This window comes from Alligator sinensis, unplaced genomic scaffold, assembly GCF_000455745.1.
Source record: "Alligator sinensis unplaced genomic scaffold, ASM45574v1 scaffold157_2, whole genome shotgun sequence".
Classification (NCBI taxonomy): Eukaryota; Metazoa; Chordata; order Crocodylia; family Alligatoridae; genus Alligator; species Alligator sinensis.
In genome coordinates this window covers 156,260-174,622 of record NW_005842107.1, presented here as the reverse complement: position 1 = coordinate 174,622, position 18,363 = coordinate 156,260, and the positions used below count along the sequence as shown (strand labels likewise).

The window sequence follows — 18,363 nt, the reverse complement described above, 5'->3', positions numbered from 1 at the left end:
CGGAAGATGCTTCTAAACTCAGTCCAGATTCCCAATCTGAAGTTTAACTTGGACAAAAACCTGAAACTATCATAATACATAACAAAAGCCTATGCAATTAACTATATAGTCTGATTCATCTGGTAGGAATAAATCTTAAAGAGCAAAGATGAGAAAAAACACACATCTCAAGTCCCTCAGCTCCAGCCTGCTATGGAGTCTGACTGTAAAATGTTTCACAGTGTACCACTCAGTTTGTGTCAAGCCTACAAAAGGCAACCTTTGTCTGTCCTGCATATCATTTACCCATGAGACACAAAGGGAACTGAGGAAGACTTACTTAAAAGTTATTCTAAAAGGGAAGACGCAGTGTTGCAAGAGAAAAAAAGGGGAGACATAATGGAAGTTACTTAAAAATAGAATACCTGTCACCTTTTAGTCTTAGACACCTTCCTAAAAACCTCCTGTTGCCAAGAGCCACCACTGAAATGAATGAAAAGGCTAAATTGAAAGACCCCATCCTCCAAATTCCTAGTAGAAACTCTCCTTAGGTTTGCCACAAGAAAAGTATAAATGCATCATCTCCTACAATTATGAACATCTGCACAGTAAAACTTGCAAAACTAAACACCTTCAAGCAGGATACAAAGAATAAAGGTACCAATTTAATGGGGAAAGCTGCATTGCCATACCTTTAGAATCAGTACCACTACTGAGACTACTACGTACGTTTTAAAGCACTTCAAGACATGGTTATAATGGAAAGCTTCAACAACTGATGCTCACAAAAATAATGTTTTTAAAAAGGCAAAAGATTACAACCTAGGAAGTGTAATAATGAAGAAACATGTTTTATCAGTTCACGTGTCTTTAATACTTTCTTATACAATTCAGTAGTATTTAAATGTAAAGATATGGAGAGCATTATGTTTAAGGCAGTCTAAGCATAAATATGCCATATCTTATCAGTAAGCACCATTGTGCACACTACGAAAAACAAGTGGATGTGGTTTGCTTTTTTGTCTATACAGTAAGTGAAGTTTAACTGTCTGAAGAAAAAAAAGAAAACAAGATAACGCTGTGAAAAAATGTGTTAAAATAATAAGAGATCTGTGACACTCAAAACTGTGGTTTAACTGCCATTTAAAAGAAAAAAGCAAAACACATGGCTTCCTGGAATGATCATATGGTGCGGTAAAGAACAGAAGCTTTCACATGGAACTGCCAATAGAGTAGTCACATGCTGAAGTATTCTTCTGAATTCTAGTCATTGGGCAAACACAGAGGCTGGCTAAGACGATGACCACTCACACAGCAGCTCTGAGTCAACCAAACAGCATCATCTATTGACAAAACTAAGGCACAACATCAGTATCAATTTAAAGTAGTCATTTCCTATTGTGAAAGGTGTTCAAGACATGAAAGGCAACAAAATAAATGAGACTATAGAAATACAAGCTAGTAGGAAGGTACATGAAAAATAGCAAGTCTTAAAATGTAAAAGGTCAAACACACTGACCCAATATTGTACGCTATATTTCTCCTACGGCCAAATCCTAGTAATTCAAGACACATCCTTAACATAAAGGGAAACCCAATTAAACAGAAATGCTTATTTCCCCAATAACACACTGTCCTATTTAGTCCTGGCAGCTTAATTCAAAACACACTGCTAGGACCCAGGATGGAGGTCTCTCAGCTAATAAAAATGTCTTACCTGATAATCTTCTCTTCAGTGGGCTAGAGTTTCATTTGCAGAATTTAAAATGATCCATGTTTGTTGCTGGTACTTTCTGGACATAGTCCTGCCTTCTATCTCATGTCTGCCAAAGTTCTGCCTCCGGCAGCAATGTAAGTTGATAGTTCAATTTCTACAACTGTTGTTTTAGAAATTGAATTGTGTTGGGGTTTTTTTCATTCAGTAGTGAATTTAGTCCAACACCTAGCTTCTTGCCTCAGCTGAAGAGCTACTGGATCAATGAAGCTCTGTCATTCTGAAATCTGTGTCATGTACCCTTACTAAAAATTATTACCATTTCTGTATTTTTTTACAATCAGACTCAACTTTGAAAGTACTTATAATACACTCTTATTTTTAAGGGCTATTTTAAAAACAGAATTTGGACTGCTACTACTCCAATATTAGACATTTTAGTTTTCAGTATTTTATAAATGCTTTATTAAAAGTAATATAAATAAATTTGTTCTTCTAACCATCGGGAGTTTTAAATTTTGTTCTGTTTGGTCAAAAAACAACTCCCTGGCAAAGTGATTATTAAACAGTCTTAAAATCTCATTCTATATAAAGAAAACTAGTGTCAGGACAGCCTGACACTACGTGTGTCCTGGAAAAAAAAAAAAAAAAAAGCAGATACGAATTTGCTTAGAACAATGGGCCACATTTTAAAGTGTAGGGCCTAATAAAAAACTGAGTTAAAAGAAAATGCTCCTATTGAATTCAGTGGCATTTGGATCCATTTCTTGATATTTAAAAGTAAGAAATTGTATCCAGACAAGTTCCTTAATGAACTGCCCAGTTTTCATAAGCTTGTAATGCTTAAGAAGAAACACGCAAGAAATTCAAACTATTCAAAATGAAGGCATATATTCACAGAGTCTAGCTGCAAACATTTCGGTTGTAAGAGGATAGGCCATGATTTTTCAGTCAGAAACAGCCAAGTAGTTAAATAAGAGAAGCAGGACTGGTAGTAGTAACTGAAGAGATGAAAGAAAGAGATGGAAGTTGACAAATAAACTAAGTTGTATCCTTGCTCTTTTTTTGCATAAATCACAATTATATAGCTGATACTCTCTTATTTGATCTCTTCTTGAATAGGTGCGTTTTTAACAGATTATCACAAAACAAGTGTGCAGCTTATGGCTTTAAACAGATGTTCATTTCTAGTAGTGACATTTCTCTATCACTAGAAATGTTTCCACGAAAGGGAGCAAGCAGTACAGGGGTTCAGCCTACAACTCTCCCTTCTCCATTGCTCCACATGCCCTCCTCAATCTGGGATGATCCTGGTCCAGGAGAAGCATGGAAAGCTGGCCTGCACCATTTCTCTCGTTCATGGTGGACTAGAGCAGTGGGGCAAAGCCCCCCCTACCTGCTCCTTACACCAGGGGAGCAGGCAGCAGCAGCAGCTTGGTCTCAGCAAGGCACAATGAGCCTTTCCTCACTGCTCAACTCTCCCTGGGTGTAGGAGAAGGCGAGCAGCAGCTGCTCCCCCAATTTTCCTCAGTTAGGGTGACCCCAGTCCTAGAAAAAAAATATATGGAACTCTTCTCTGCCACTCAATTCCTGGTCCCTGGGAGAAGTCAGCAGCAGGAAACTCCTGGGAGGGGCGTCTACCAGGTCAGAGACAGGTTATTTTTGTTCTGGGAGAAACAGTGAGTGCTTGTCTAACTCATGGTCTCTACTGGGAGAGCTGAAATTTTCCCCAGTAGAAACGTAACACCAGTACATGGCCATAATCGCTATAGAACAAATCAGAAATATGCACGTCCCAGGCAATAATTTCAATGCTGAAAGTGACAAAAATGATCATAGGAATTACTTAAGCTAAGCTCACTTCAGAGCTATTAATCGTTTAAAACAAGCATTTGAAATAGATTTAAGATCCAGAAAATCAGATGGCAAGGATTATAATCAGTAAACTGTGAAGAAAAACTGAGTTTCACTAATCTATTATTAGTCTTTGGGCATATTAATGAAATTATAGATTAAAAGAACAAGTTGGCAATTCATTTAGATTTTCAAAAAAATTATTTGACAAAGGCTGTCAAACATAATCCTTTAAGGAAACTAAGCAGCCATGTGGTGATAAGCAAAGCTCTATTGTGAGTCAGAAAATGTCTAAGATAAAGCACCACATTTTTATCATGGGTATATGTTAATATTTTTCTTTTCAGGTTCCACAATAGACTCATACATTATGTCACTTACTTGGAAAAAGACCAAAAGAAGAGAGCAGTAAAGTGGCAAAAACTGTAAATTATTATTTGGTTAAATACAGACCAAAATCAGACTTAACAAATTAAGTACAAGGGTAAGGTGAAGGCAGAAAGTATATTAAATAGGAACAATTTGAGCCACTTAACGACACTTTAGCCAGTTCCAAATTAACTCACAACTCAAGAAAAATATATTAATACGTTCGCTGTAAACCTCTGCTTTACTACTAGGGAACCTGAGAAGGACTTTACTTATAAAGAGATGAAAACAAACTAAACTGTTTGAAAGGAAATATATACGTGATGAGAGGTCAAAAGAAGGTAAAAGTCATACTTGACATTATTATTTATCCTCTTTCATAGTTTCATAGTTTCAGGGTCGGAAGGGACCTAATAGATCTTCTAGCCCGACCCCCCGCCAGGGCGGGAGAACAACCCAAAAACACAAACAAAACCACTCACCCTAAAAACAAAAACGGGACTCAAATGAGTCCAGCCAGGTAAGTATCCAGCCTCTTCTTAAAGATCCCCAGGGTAGGGGCCAGCACCACCTCCCTTGGAAGTTGGTTCCAGCTCCTAGCCGCCCTGACTGTGAAGTAGTTTTTTCGGATGTCCAATCTGTACCTCCTCTCCATCAACTTGTGCCCATTATTCCTTGTTATGCCAGCAGGGGCTAGGGGAAACAGCGTCTCCCCCAAACCCTTCTGGTTCCCCCTAGTGAGTTTATAGACGGTCACCAGGTCCCCCCTCAGCCTTCTCTTGTGGAGGCTGAATAGGTTCAAGTCCCGCAGTCTCTCACTGTAGGGTCTGCCCTGTTGTCCCCGGATCATGCGGGTGGCCCTCCTCTGGACCCTCTCCATGTTGTCCACATCCCTCCTGAAATGGGGCGCACAGAACTGGACACAATACTCCAGCTGCGGCCTGACCAGCGTCGCATAGAGGGGGAGGATCACCTCCCTGGCTCTACTCGAGATGCACCTGTGGATGCACGACAAGGTCCGGTTAGCCCTGCCAACCATGACCTCGCATTGTCGGCCCATGTTCATCTTGGAGTCAATAATGACACCAAGATCCCTTTCCGCCTCCGTGCTCTCAAGTAGGGAGCTCCCCATCTTATAAGTGTGCTGCTGGTTCCTACTACCCAAGTGCAGCACCCTGCACTTGTCCGTATTGAAACACATCCTGTTCCTGTTTGCCCACCCCTGTAACCTATCCAGATCCTTCTGCAATCTCTCTCTCCCTGCTAGCGTGCTCACCTCCCCCCAAATTTTGGTGTCATCAGCGAATTTAAACAGGTTGCTTTCCACCCCAACATCAAGATCGCTGATGAAGAAATTGAACAGCGCAGGCCCCAGGACCGAGCCCTGGGGGACTCCACTACCCACCTCCCCCCAAGTCGAGTATGATCCATCCACCACCACCCTCTGAGTGCGACCCTTCAGCCAATCTGCAATCCATCTGACCGTGTAGGCGTCTATGCCACAGTCGCCTAGTTTATTAATTAGGATGGGGTGAGAGACGGTGTCAAAGGCCTTGCTGAAGTCCAGAAAGACTACATCCACCGCGACACCTGCATCCATGGCCTTTGTGACCTGATCATAAAAGGCAATCAGGTTGGTCTGACATGATCTCCCCCTAATAAATCCATGCTGATTGCCCCTGAGCATCATCTCGGATGCCGGCCCATCACAAATGTGCTCCTTGATGATCTTCTCAAAGAGCTTCCCCAGGATTGAGGTAAGACTGACGGGCCTATAATTGCCCGGGTCCTCCCTTTTCCCTTTCTTGAAGATGGGGACCACATTAGCTACCTTCCAATCGTCTGGCACCTGGCCCAAGCACCACGATCGCTCGTAGAGCCGTGCCAGGGGCCCTGCAATAACCCCAGCTAGCTCCCTCAGCACCCTGGGGTGGAGAGCATCCGGACCCGCTGACTTGAACGCGTCCAGCCCCTCCAGAAGCTCTCTAACCCGGTCCTCCCCAACCTGAGGTCTGAAGGCGATCCCCTCGCGTCCGGCTTCTATCACAGCATGATATAATGCAACACACTGGGGTGCTGTAAATTTGAAAGAGAACAAAAATTAATGGAAAGGAAATCTCTTTTCTAAAAAAATTGCACAAATAACTTGAGGCACACTTTCATACAGCATTAGAAACGCAACAGTAGGATATAAGAGGACTGAACATTTATAAGGACACTATGCCTCCCTGCTCACCTGGTACAGGCAGCTTGGGCCAAGGGGGAGTTCATGGAGGGGGTGCAAAGCATCCAGGGATGCTGGGAGACTGAGTTAACTTGAATTTAGAGGGTATCTGGGACAGAAGTTCAATAAACTGATTCAACTTAAATCAGTTAAGTCTGATACTACATCCATCCAGGTTCATCTTAAACCAGTTTTGGCCATTTTGAAAGTGGTTTATGTGCACCGAACTTCAGTTGGATTACAGATCTGAACTGACTGCTGATCACTTATACCGGTTCGCGTGTAATTTCTGTCCCTAGCCCTAATGGCATGCCAACTGATGCCACAATTATGGCTTGGTGTTAATGAATAGATCATTTTCTTATACTTCTGGCATCTGAATTCAAAAAGCAGTAAAATCAGATAGTGAGCAATGTAAAGAATGTTAACAATCCTTTAAGAAATGAAAGGCTACGGCAACCCATACTCTTCCTTGTTTTTAAATCAATTAACCATTGATTTTTCTGGCATATGAAAGAACTCTACAAAACTTAATTTTATTTTCAAGTACTAACACTAGAAAATCTTACTCTGTATTTACAGTTAATGTTCTGTATAGCAATTAACCTCAAATTAAAGAATATTTAAAACAGTCATGATTGCATAACTTTTCTACTTTAAATTATTAACCCAATTAGTGCTTTATTCACATTTTAAAAACTTGTACAATTTATTACAAATATAAAACAGTGCAGTTTTCCATACAGTATCCCAACTCTTGAGACAAACACTTAAAAGACATGGAAAAAGATTTGATTTCTATAAACATAACATTTGCATTACACCCTTATTTTCATTGTATTCCCCTACCCGATTTAAAAAGATCAAACATACAACATACTGTAGGTTTATTTTTATTCAAAAAGTTACTGTCTCAAGACATAAATACAAATCAGAAAACAGTACAATTAGGACAATAGAATGTGGAGGACAACAGGTTAAGGTAAATATATAAAACATTTTTAGCTGGTTGAAAACATAAAGCTGTAAGAACTGCTTTCACAAAGAAACACTCCTTCAAGAGTAAGAAAAAATCAACTTAAGTTTAAAATCATATATACAGTCCTCTCAGCAGTTCTATTAAATGCAGTGGTGTGAAAAACAATATAGGCAGTACTTTTAGACATGAGAATATTTATTTACGTAAAATGAGTTAGGCAGAATTGGTTTTGAGTTTGTTGTTACCCCATGATTTAGTAAAATAATTATATTTTATCATGATCCTTTAGATAACCTATGGTTTTTGGCTACCACAGCCCAATGTTTATTTTCTGAATCTAGAAACAGGAAGCCTTTTTGTATTCACCCATTTGGGGAGATTCTTGTATTGCAAGCATATTAAGGCATGGAATGATTAAAATAATATACCTCAAGAACTGAGAGACAACTGACAAAAAATATACATATGTAATATAAGTTAATATTTCCTTTAAAATGATGTCTAGCTGCCTAAGCCTTGCAAAATGAGTTGATGTCAAAATGGCATAGATCCACTTTCTGTTTTAGACTGATTTAATTTATTTATGAAAGGACACAAAATGAAGTTTAAAGCTTAGCTTTCAAAGAATATTATGGGTTGTTTATGAATTTCTATTATCCAATCTAATTTACATACAGAGGAAATGTACTGTAACCTGTTAGAAGTATCTTTAACCTGAAGACTGCTTGCAAAGACAGATAGATAAAACAATATAAAATACAAATTTAAAAATCATTTTAAAGCATGAATTCTCATGCTTTTCTATTTTTAAACATTGTTAAACTTTCAATATATTTCTGAAACCTCATAATTTTAAGTTGGAATTTAAAAGTAAGAAAAAACTAAACAAACTGCGCAATTATAAAATCAGCACCAATTTATATATATATATAATTTTATTTAAAATTTAGATCCCTATTCCCACACTCTAATAAGCTGTATAATTTTTGTTTAGAATTTTTCTGCAAACATACTACAATAAGCTTCTTTATTTGGAGACAAAATACAGTGGCACTACTGGAAGGAATTTCACAACATTACATTTTTTCTTAAAGGACAAGCAAACTTTCAGGGTTGATAATGGGCAAGCAAGATTGAGTTCTGTTGCTTTCTGGAAGTTCGTGGTTTCTGGACCTTTCAGAGAAGGTTATAGTGATGCTTTTGGATTTGAAAAACATTTTAAATGAAAAAAGTGTCGATAAAATTTTTGCTATGTTTACTTTTTTATGTGGTTATCATAATTAAAACAAAGCTTCTCTTGATGCAATTTAAGCATTTAATTTAAAATGTCAAAACTTCTGGTTCTACTACTCTACAAAATCAATCCATCTACCATTTCAGTCCACAGATGTAAACAGGAATCCAGCAGAGCTCATGATTTAGTACAACCAGGCAAAGAATAAAGAGAGGGCCTTAACAAATTGGTATCAAACCCCTCTCAGACTTTTAGATCAAAACTAAGGAGGCAATACTTGTTATGATTTGGAAATAAACTGGTAACACATAAATAAAATATTGGTTTTCCAACAAAAACTGTAGCTTATCCGCAAATTGTTTACTTGTCCTTTACATTTCATTTTTCAGGCAAACAAAACTGCCCCTTCAATGCACTTGATCTTGAAAGCATGTCATTCTCCTTAGAGAAAAATCTGTTCAGAATTTCACTGTATCTACCACAATTTTGTATTTAAAAACTTCCTCTTCCACTTAGAAAATGACTTCACCACTGATTTATTTGCTGATCTGGTATTAAAACATTGACACCCCAAGAACCTAAAAGAGAAAAATATGTATTAAAAATGGCCTGGCATTCAATTTATAGTTTTCTGCATTTTCTAACATACATGTAAAAAGAGTAAGACAAGATTAGTGTACAGATTAAATGTCATGTTAAGGCACAAATACATGCCTTGAACATATTTACGGTTTTTATCCTTCCCTCATTCCAAAATTAGCCATGATGCAGAGGAAATTGCAAAGTCTGTTGTAGTGTTGAAAACAGAACAACTCGTATTTATTAGAAGATCCCAAGAAATTAAAACGTAGGTCCATCAAAAAGCAGCACGGGTCTTCATCATATTCCTATGAATTTAGGTAATAGCTGAAAATTAGTAAGTTTTCCATGAGTTAACTATCTGGAGTTCTTTGAAGAGGACAGCTCCACAGGCTCAAATCTGAAGTTGAGTGCCATGTTGCGCAGTCTCCAGAATTGTTAGAGAGCAGTTAGTCTGGGATGGGGTAGTCTATAAGCATGCATTGCCTGGTGCAGAGACTATGTCTACAAAGAAGACATCTTGTCCCTCAGTTGCTGTCCAGGATACAGAGACTAAATAGCAGGTATCAATGGAGGCAACATTCAGAAAAATCCAACTAGTCAGTAATCAGATAAAGCCAAAGCCTCCTCACTTGACAGACATGATTAAAGTGAAGGAAAGCTTGATCAGGATGACGTATCTGCTCACACTTCTAGGAGACATCCAACAACAGGGAGAGCAAGGAAGAAGTTTCCTAAGCCACTGAAAGCAGGTTCCACCATTGGCGAGCCCATACCAAGAACATCAGGATCATGTGCTCATTTTCCTGCCTTGCTTTGTATTGGACTTTGAGGATCAGAAAGAGCAGTGAAGATGCATAAAAGAAACTTCACTTCCTACTGCAGCAAGTAGTTATCTGGTACTGCTGGTAAGGTACCTCCCCCTCTGGATCTAAACCATCTCTTACCATTGATCTTGCTACTAAAACAAAAGGAGTCACTCAGCATGCAACAAAAGTAAATTATACAACATGCACACACAGAAATACAGTGTGATGAGGTATCAGTTATCCTAGGTGTCATGGACCACAGAACAAGTACTGAAGAACTGGGGAGCCACTGCGACTCTCTTACAAACTAAAAATCAGTTCCAAATAATAGCTGTCTGGACAATGTGTGCACACAGGTTATGATGGGTCCACCCTGTGCCTAACTGCTTTAATGATCCCATGGTCCATGCAGAAGGGCACAAACTCCAGGAGTGGGGGCATCTGGGGATGCGGTTACATGAAGAAACTACAGCAACCCTATCCAGAGGATTTTTTTGGTGTGTTTATAGAAATTTGAGCACATAAATTGATTTATGTAATTAAAATATCGATACAAATTTCAGCCATGTTTTTATATGGACTAATCATTACCTTTGAAATAACTAATAGCCCAACAATAGATTTGCCTCAATTTAAACAATGTGATTCAGCAGTCTTAACACATTTCCTTAATTCATTTTACATACTCTGAAAGCTCTTTGCAGTAGTAAAATTGTAATATGCTGCCATCGTGTGGAATCACTGCCAAACTGCAGGTACAGGTGTATGTTTTACTTTATGCTCTATTTTATGGTGGAAAGCCTGAGCCATAGTATGTGTTCTGTGCATGTTTGCAGAGAATAAGGGGTTTATAAGATAGATGGCAACAAAAAAAAAAAAAAAAAAGGGAAAACAAACCAATGTAAAAATTATTAGATGAGTGATTTTGACGCTGGAACTGTCAGAGTAGAAACACTGTAACAGTGCATTTTGTTGACAGTAGAACAGTTATAGCAAGTTAATGAATGCTGAAAGTGATTACTTCAGACAGATGATGAAAAGATTACTAGTAGAGTTCCATGGTTATCGCTTTGTGAAAAGCAAGGATAAGGACAAAACACTGAAACTTAAATATGAAATGAAAGTTTTCAAGAAGTAGGTGCACTAAATCAGTTACCTGAGGAACACATGAACAAGTAAGCGAGGAAATCTTTAAGTTATGTTCAGGGAGCTTATGTGCGCGCACACAAATTTTTCAGGATGCTCAGGACACCCTCTTGATGCCCTTACCTGCCAAACTGGCTGTCTATTTGCTAGAGCTTGTTACTGCCCATTCAATGTTGTCATAAACGAGTGGAACTAAAGTTTCATAGTTTTAGGGTCGGAAGGGACCTAATAGATCTTCTAGCCCGACCCCCGCCAGGGCGGGAGAACAACAAAAGAACCCTAAACAAAAAACGGGACTCAAATGAGTCCAGCCAGGTAGGTATCCAGCCTCTTCTTAAAGATCCCCAGGGTAGGGGCCAGCACCACCTCCCTTGGAAGTTGGTTCCAGCTCCTAGCCGCCCGAACTGTGAAGTCGTTTTTTCGGATGTCAAAGTTCATAGCTTACCCGGCTGACTTAAGATGACAAATTCATAAGAGTGCGTTGCAGACAACAGAAAAAGTAAGGTGGAGAAAAAGGGGAAAGGGTGGCAGTGAAAATGGGAATTACAGAAGCTTTAGCTCCAAAGGCAGCTAAAGCCTAATATGGAAAATGAAAATACCTGCGCTGACTACAAAGGTAAGGAAAATACACTGAAGCATTTCTCTTCCATTTAGATTCTCTTTAACCTATTTAACACAAGTAGTGTGGGGTGCATATACGCTGATTGGTTTGGAGGTCCCAACTATCTTACTGTTGATAATTGGCTGTAACATCACCAGAATAGCTTAGCTGGTCACAAATGTTTCTTGATCTTAATGTTCAATTACACTTTAAAATACACAAATAACTGCTCCCTAAGAAATGCCTTTCCACGATCTAAGTAATGCCCTCTTTTCGAGATGAAGGGCTTTGCTTTTGACCAGCTGAAGTAATACTACACGGAAAACATGAAAAATTAGATACTTGCAAATTTGACACACACAGTGTAGTATTTCTGTCGTGTCTACTTAATATGTTCAAGATTATTATTTATATCACATACATATCTGGGATGAGAAACAATCACTATCAATAATATGAAGCATCACAATTTCATAACGTACAAAAAACTAGAACTCTTGATTCCAAAATGATACCTTTTATTAGACCAACTGGACAATGGCAAAAAAATTGTCCTTTTCTGCAAGCTTTCGGGATCGAAGTCCCTTCATCAGGCTCTGGGAAAAGTGGTAGATGGTACAAGATGGTAATAATTCCCCTTGTACCATCTACCACTTTTCCCAGAGCCTGATGAAGGGACTTCGATCCCGAAAGCTTGCAGAAAAGGACAATTTTTTTGCCATTGTCCAGTTGGTCTAATAAAAGGTATCATTTTGGAATCAAGAGTTCTAGTTTTTTGTATGTCTTTTTGTCTCAGACCAACACGGCTACCAAGTACACCCCTGAAACAATTTCATTACTGTATTTTCAGCATTAGACTTTTTTTTTTTTTTTTTACAAGTGAATTTCAGCCCAAAGCTGAATATCAGTTGTACATACATTAATGACAACTTAATACTGAAGCAAATACAAATCTCTGATATTCCATTCCAATTATACACATTCCTATAGTTCAGTCTTATGATTGGAATTTAGGTTTAACTTTCCCTTCATTTTACTAAACCTACCGATTCATCCATGATTGAAGCAGGGTCAAAGAAATCTGGTTTTAGCTCCGTTCTTTCTCTCCGATTCTTTGATGGTGGCTAAAAAAAGCAGCAAGAAATGAATGATCATCCAAAACACTAATAGTAATTCAAATTAAAGAGAAACAAAATTTCTCTTTTACTAACGGTAGATGTTGACTGAAAAAGCGTAAACGCTTATTCCTAGGAAAATACTTATTCCTATTGAACTATTTCACACGCACACCGTTTATGGCAAGCGAATAGTAAAAATGGTAAGAAGAGTGACAAATTATTTTAAAACACATTGATTCAATAAAATAAAATGTCAAGAAAACTAGTAACTACAAAAAAATGCACGGTCAAGATGCCAACATTTGCAGCAAAGTTGACTTGTTAAAGCCAACTTTTTTCTTCAAAATACAACCACTACGTGTTCTGCTGTGCAAAGAACACTGAAATATAAGAACTGATTAACTGCAATACCAGGTTTAATTAAAATTAATATAGTTTTAATTTGCTTACCAAGTCTATATCCATGGTGTCAAAATCCATGCCTTCATTAAGGTCTTCAATTCGCCCTTCTGATGACATCATTACATCTTCAACAATTGGCTCCTCATCATCTTCCATTAGGCTTGTACCACGCCGACTGCAAAAATGTAAAGAAAATATACTTAATACTGACCTGAAATATTAAATGTGTAGCAAAATTATTAGGATTTCCTGGAACCTAACGTAGAGCTGGATATAAATTACAATTGTACTGAAAAGTACTGGTAAAAGCATGGACAGAGGTTGAGGGAGGATCTAGGGGCCCAATCCAGACTATGGTCTGCATGGTCCAGGTCCAGCATGTTCTTTGAGTGAAGTCCTAGGAGGACAATCCCCTGCAGTGTTTTGTGGGACTGTTGGCACAAGTAAGGGCTCAGTGGCGGGGGAGGGGGGTGGAGGAGGGGTGTTAGAGTGGCGAGTGACTGATGTGCTGCTGTCTCACCGACAGGTTGGCAGCAAGAGCCTGCTCTTTGACAGCCCCAGTGGCCACTCTTCTGTGTGGGTCACTGCACTGTTTGTTGTTAACAGAGAAGAGAGTTTTTGGGTTCGCATTGTTGTATATTTTGTTATCGGTTATTGTTGTATAATATAGTTGGTTTTATTCTCCCTATTTTTGATTATTTGCCAATTTGTTATTTTTAGCACAGGGTAGCACCAGGCTGTAGGCGACCACCTTGATGAAAGGTCTGCCCACTTTCCATTTATTAACTGTCTGTCAATTAGCTAATCAACCGATAGGCTAATAGCTCTGCAGCACTCTCACACGACTCCTACAAGCACTGGGCCAAGGAAAAAATAAAAATAAAAAAAGAACCCCTCTCTTATGAGTAAAGCCATGGATGAGGAACCAAAACCACCCACAATTTCAGTAACTTTACTCACATGGCATGCTGAAGGTTGGTTCTCAGTTTGACATAGTTCATTGCTGCCCTCTCCTGCTGTTGCCTAGCTGCTTCTTCTTGTTGCCTTTGGGCCAACATCCACGTTACCTGTGTGCTTAAAAGGAATTTTACTTTCCTTTAAATGTGAACTAGATTTGTATTTGAGCAGTAGTACAATATATTAATTCACCATTTCTACATACTTGTAATCAAGTGGAGCTTGATGGTGTTCAGGCTGCATAGGATAGACGCCCATGTAATTCTCTTCAGGTCGCAATCTCTTGGGCTCTCTCATGATTGTGGAAGTGAGCTGTGGAGTCTGCATCATGACTGGTGTGTGCATTGTCTGCTCCCTGTTCAGCCACATGCTATCACTACTACTGCTTTCTTCAGCTGGAGAACAGAAACAGTATTAACATATTATTTTTTCAAGTCCAGCTAAAAATGAAGTTACTTAAACATAACTTAAGAAATACATAATACTTTTTAAGAACATTACAATTTGTTTTACCAAAGTCCAATTCCTTAACCATTAAGGAACTTATTAAAATAAGCTCCAAAAAACCTTGACAACTGACCACTGCAGTAACTGTTTGAAAACCCTTTCGATTCTGTACTTCCAATTAAGTAATTAGATTGCCTTTTATTTTCTCTAAGCATTTATGTCATATCATAGCACGAAATACATAAACAAAAATTAGGATTTAAAAATATTATAGAAGGTCAGTAACTAATGTAACAAGTATAAAAATACAAAGCTAGAGCCTTGGTTTATTTAGTAGGTTCTATTAATTTTGAAGAGGTACTTGAGTATACTTCATAATAGAAAAGTTCACACCTTCAGGTACTTTCCGCTTCCCTGTTGCTGGCTTTGTTTTCTTATTTCTTACTGTAGAGCCTCGACTGCTGATTCCACTAATAACTGACATAGTATCATCATCACCTCCAGCTAATAAAGAGTTCCTGTAAGACATGAGTGGAAGCCACACATCTTCTCTTCGTAGAGACATCTGAAAAGTCATGAACTTCTCCAGGTAAACATACCTTTAAAAAAAAGCCAACCCAAATGATTAAAAACATTCAAAGACTTCTTCAACAAGCTATTCCCATATTTCAAAGTACACATAAGTTGATTACTCAAATCTGAATCAGCATGGTCTTCATGCTTTCCTCATCTAACAGATATGTCCAATCTAAAGTTAAGAAAATTAGGAACAAATATACACAAGTTTTTCCTTAGTTCTTAATTGACTGTGCTGGTATTACTCCTATAAGAAGTAGGGAACTCTGCTAAAATACTTGGTCATCGTTATGATTTTCTATTACTTTTCAGGATTACTAAAATGTACTGCAGTATTAGCAACAGAAACACTATGCCTATCTAATGCTAAAGAAGGCAATAGTTAAAGATTCCCAACTAAGACATTTCAAATATTTATTTAAAACTTCAAAATATTAAAATAGAAATACTTACACTGTTCTTTTGTCTTGTCTGAGAAGTTTGGAGGAGAACTCACTCAGAATATCAAGAAATGCCAAATTTAAAGGTGGATGGCTCTCACCCTGTGGATTAGGCTCTTTAAAAGCAAATTCTATGCCATCTCTGGAAATAAGTTTAAGATTTAGAATCAGAATAAATCTCTCTACAAAAGAGTATCAAATACAGTTTTCCACAGGATTCCCTCCCAACAACATTCAAGTACCAAAAAGTCCCTAATGAGTTGTATTACTCTTCCATGAACAAAAGTTTCTAGGTCAAAAAAAATTCTTCCAGATATACTAAGTGTGACCTCCTTTAATAACAATCCTTAAGATCTGTCAATGCTACTCCTAGATCAATAGGAGATGCTATCACCCAATTCTCCTTAATCCTCTGAACTCAGAAAACAAGCTTCGTCCTTCCAAATGACAAAATCCACTCTTACCAGTAACCAACGAGACCAATTCTAGCTGTCAACAATCAGAAGTTTAAAACTATTTTTTTCACGACCTAATACAGAGGTTTCACAGGATCCTAAAATGTGGCTGATGAGCTATAACCATTCAGTACTTTAGCTTTGATCTTGCCATGGCACGGTCAGACCCCCACATTTGGCACGGTGCAATCACATGCATCTAAAATTCTGAAAAACCACTAACAATAGAAAAAAACTCTTGTTCACTAAAAAGAGATCAGTGCTAATTGAAGAACTTTCATTTTGCCAATGCATTTTGGATTAGTACACCACTTCGATGAGCTCCCCAAATTTCCTTCTTTAAATCCTGATGTTAAAACACTGACTTAAAATCAGCAGCTTTTTCAAATACAACGAAAGTCAATTACTTGTGTAACATTGCAATAGCTTCTCTTGTTTTGAGCTGATCAAGTCCAAATGTTAAAGCAAAGCGCCGAGCAAGTTCCTTAATGCCACTGAACGTTGGTGACGATCTGTCAAAGTTGTAACCATTTTCTTGAATCATCTCATTGAAGAGCTGTATAAAATAATCAGGAAGAAAGATATTTACTGGTTAACAAAAAGATAAAAATAGACAAAACTTGATCAAGAACTACATGATTCCCACTCCTGTAATTTGAAGAAAATGAACTTTTCATAGTTAGACAACATAAACCTACGTTTACACAAGCGCAATTTCTGGACTATTCAGAACTGTTCTTTTAAGTACACTGTCTAATATTGTGCTTAGTCTCAAAACTTATATCCTGGACAACATGACTTTCAGCACATTCTCAACCAAGCTACTTAACATTTAAGACACCTTGTTCTTTCAGTTTTTCTGACAGTTACCTTAGATCAGTGCTTCTAAACTAGGGTGTCACAACACCCTGCGGTGCCATGAGATGCTTTTAAGAGTGCTGCAGGGTGCTCATCCCTGCACAGCCGTGAAGTCCTCGCTTCCCACCCCTTTCCCACTGTATCCTGTGAGAAGTGGTAAGCACTGCAATAAATGCATTATTTTGAAATGAGGAGCTACCTGACTCCCAACAATTATGGAGGGATGCTAGAGTCTAAAAAGGTTGAAAACTACTGCCCTAGATATTTCTCTTCCATCAACGTAGGTTTTTATGAAACCCCAATCACAGTAGTCTTTAAGTGCCTATTCAACATATACTACTATACATTACTAAGTCACCTTTGTAATACCATAAATCGATTTCCTTCTCCCAATCTTAAAAGTGAAATCTTGGCCTCACAGAAGTCAAAGCTTCCACTGACTTCAATGCAGCCCAGATTTCTTCCTTGGTATTTACATCCTTCAATTATGCGCAGACATCAATACTTGGCAAAGCTGCACACATCGAACTATTTTTACTCTCAACTCTTCCAGCTTCCCAATCATTTTGTCAGCATTCTCTATACATTTCACTTATACAAGTTATATAAGGGCTACAAACAGAATAATTATTAGCAACCAAGTCCATGAAGCATCTGTTTATAACAGAAAGAGGTCAATGATGTGCATATCACACTGCAAGGTTGTCTCCTAGTTTCTGTTCATAGCTCTACTTGAGTATCTTTTCGGCAAGATTTCTTCCCTATTATGTACTTCCATTGACACATTTTCTAGCATTTTTCTAAGTTTAATGTCTTATTTACTACAAACTGAATTCTTCTTATTAGCACTCCTCCTTACTGTCACTGGAACTCCTGTCAAGTCAGTATTACGTGGCTTTCATTACTGTACTGTTTACTACCTTTTTAAAATCATTAGGGCTATTTATAGAATGTGCAGAAGAGACAGATGTGATGGTAGTCATTCATGTGACATCAGAAAATGCTAATTTTAACCTATTGGAAAGAGTCAACAAAAACTGTATACAAAAAGTGCACGCAGGTTGTGGCTACTGCTCCGGTGGAATCCCAGAGTTCAAGTGGGAGTCAGCCCACCATTCAGACTATCTGAATGATGCCACTATCTGAAGAAAGAAACTACATTTTCACTTCACAGATGATGAAGCCTCTGCCAAATATTAACGCATAACAGAATAATTAAATACTGCAGAAATGTTTTCCTTCCTTTTTAGGACAAGCACAGTAAAAAGAGACTATTTTTCTTGTTGATTTAATCGAAACCTCATAAATGTTTTGAATTACAACACAATCATCACAATATTAAATTGAACAGGAGTCTCCAACTACTGTTTCAGAACTGAAAAACAGCATAAAGTCTCAGTGTCCTTCATTAGTTTTTACTCTTTTCCTCACCTTCCTTTAATATGTGCATTATTGCTAACATTACTGTTAACATACTGAAAACATTATTACTATTATTTAGATTTACATCCTAAGCAATCCAGTACGGCTCAGAGTAGCTTACGATAATAAAAATTATCAAAATAAGAAGATGCATGCATCAACACTTTTAAAGTCACCAAAGAAAATTATTGCAATGTGTT

The 18,363-nt window shown here is 38.0% G+C and overlaps 1 protein-coding gene across 2 annotated transcripts in view; it reads right to left on the bottom strand.

Annotated features, from left to right (window-relative positions):
- Positions 1 to 6,707: 6,707 nt before the first annotated feature.
- Positions 6,708 to 18,363, bottom strand: part of STAG2 (stromal antigen 2) — a 116,169-nt gene continuing 104,513 nt past the window's right edge. For both annotated transcript variants that reach the window (XM_025205184.1, XM_025205183.1), the window contains exons 27-34: positions 16,291 to 16,439; positions 15,442 to 15,570; positions 14,806 to 15,011; positions 14,171 to 14,360; positions 13,969 to 14,082; positions 13,057 to 13,183; positions 12,535 to 12,612; positions 6,708 to 8,931 (exon numbers count right to left, since the gene is read on the bottom strand). In XM_025205184.1, coding sequence (XP_025060969.1) covers positions 8,908 to 8,931; positions 12,535 to 12,612; positions 13,057 to 13,183; positions 13,969 to 14,082; positions 14,171 to 14,360; positions 14,806 to 15,011; positions 15,442 to 15,570; positions 16,291 to 16,439 — 1,017 coding nt within the window. In that variant the 3' untranslated portion in view covers positions 6,708 to 8,907. The remainder of the gene's footprint in view (positions 8,932 to 12,534; positions 12,613 to 13,056; positions 13,184 to 13,968; positions 14,083 to 14,170; positions 14,361 to 14,805; positions 15,012 to 15,441; positions 15,571 to 16,290; positions 16,440 to 18,363) is intronic.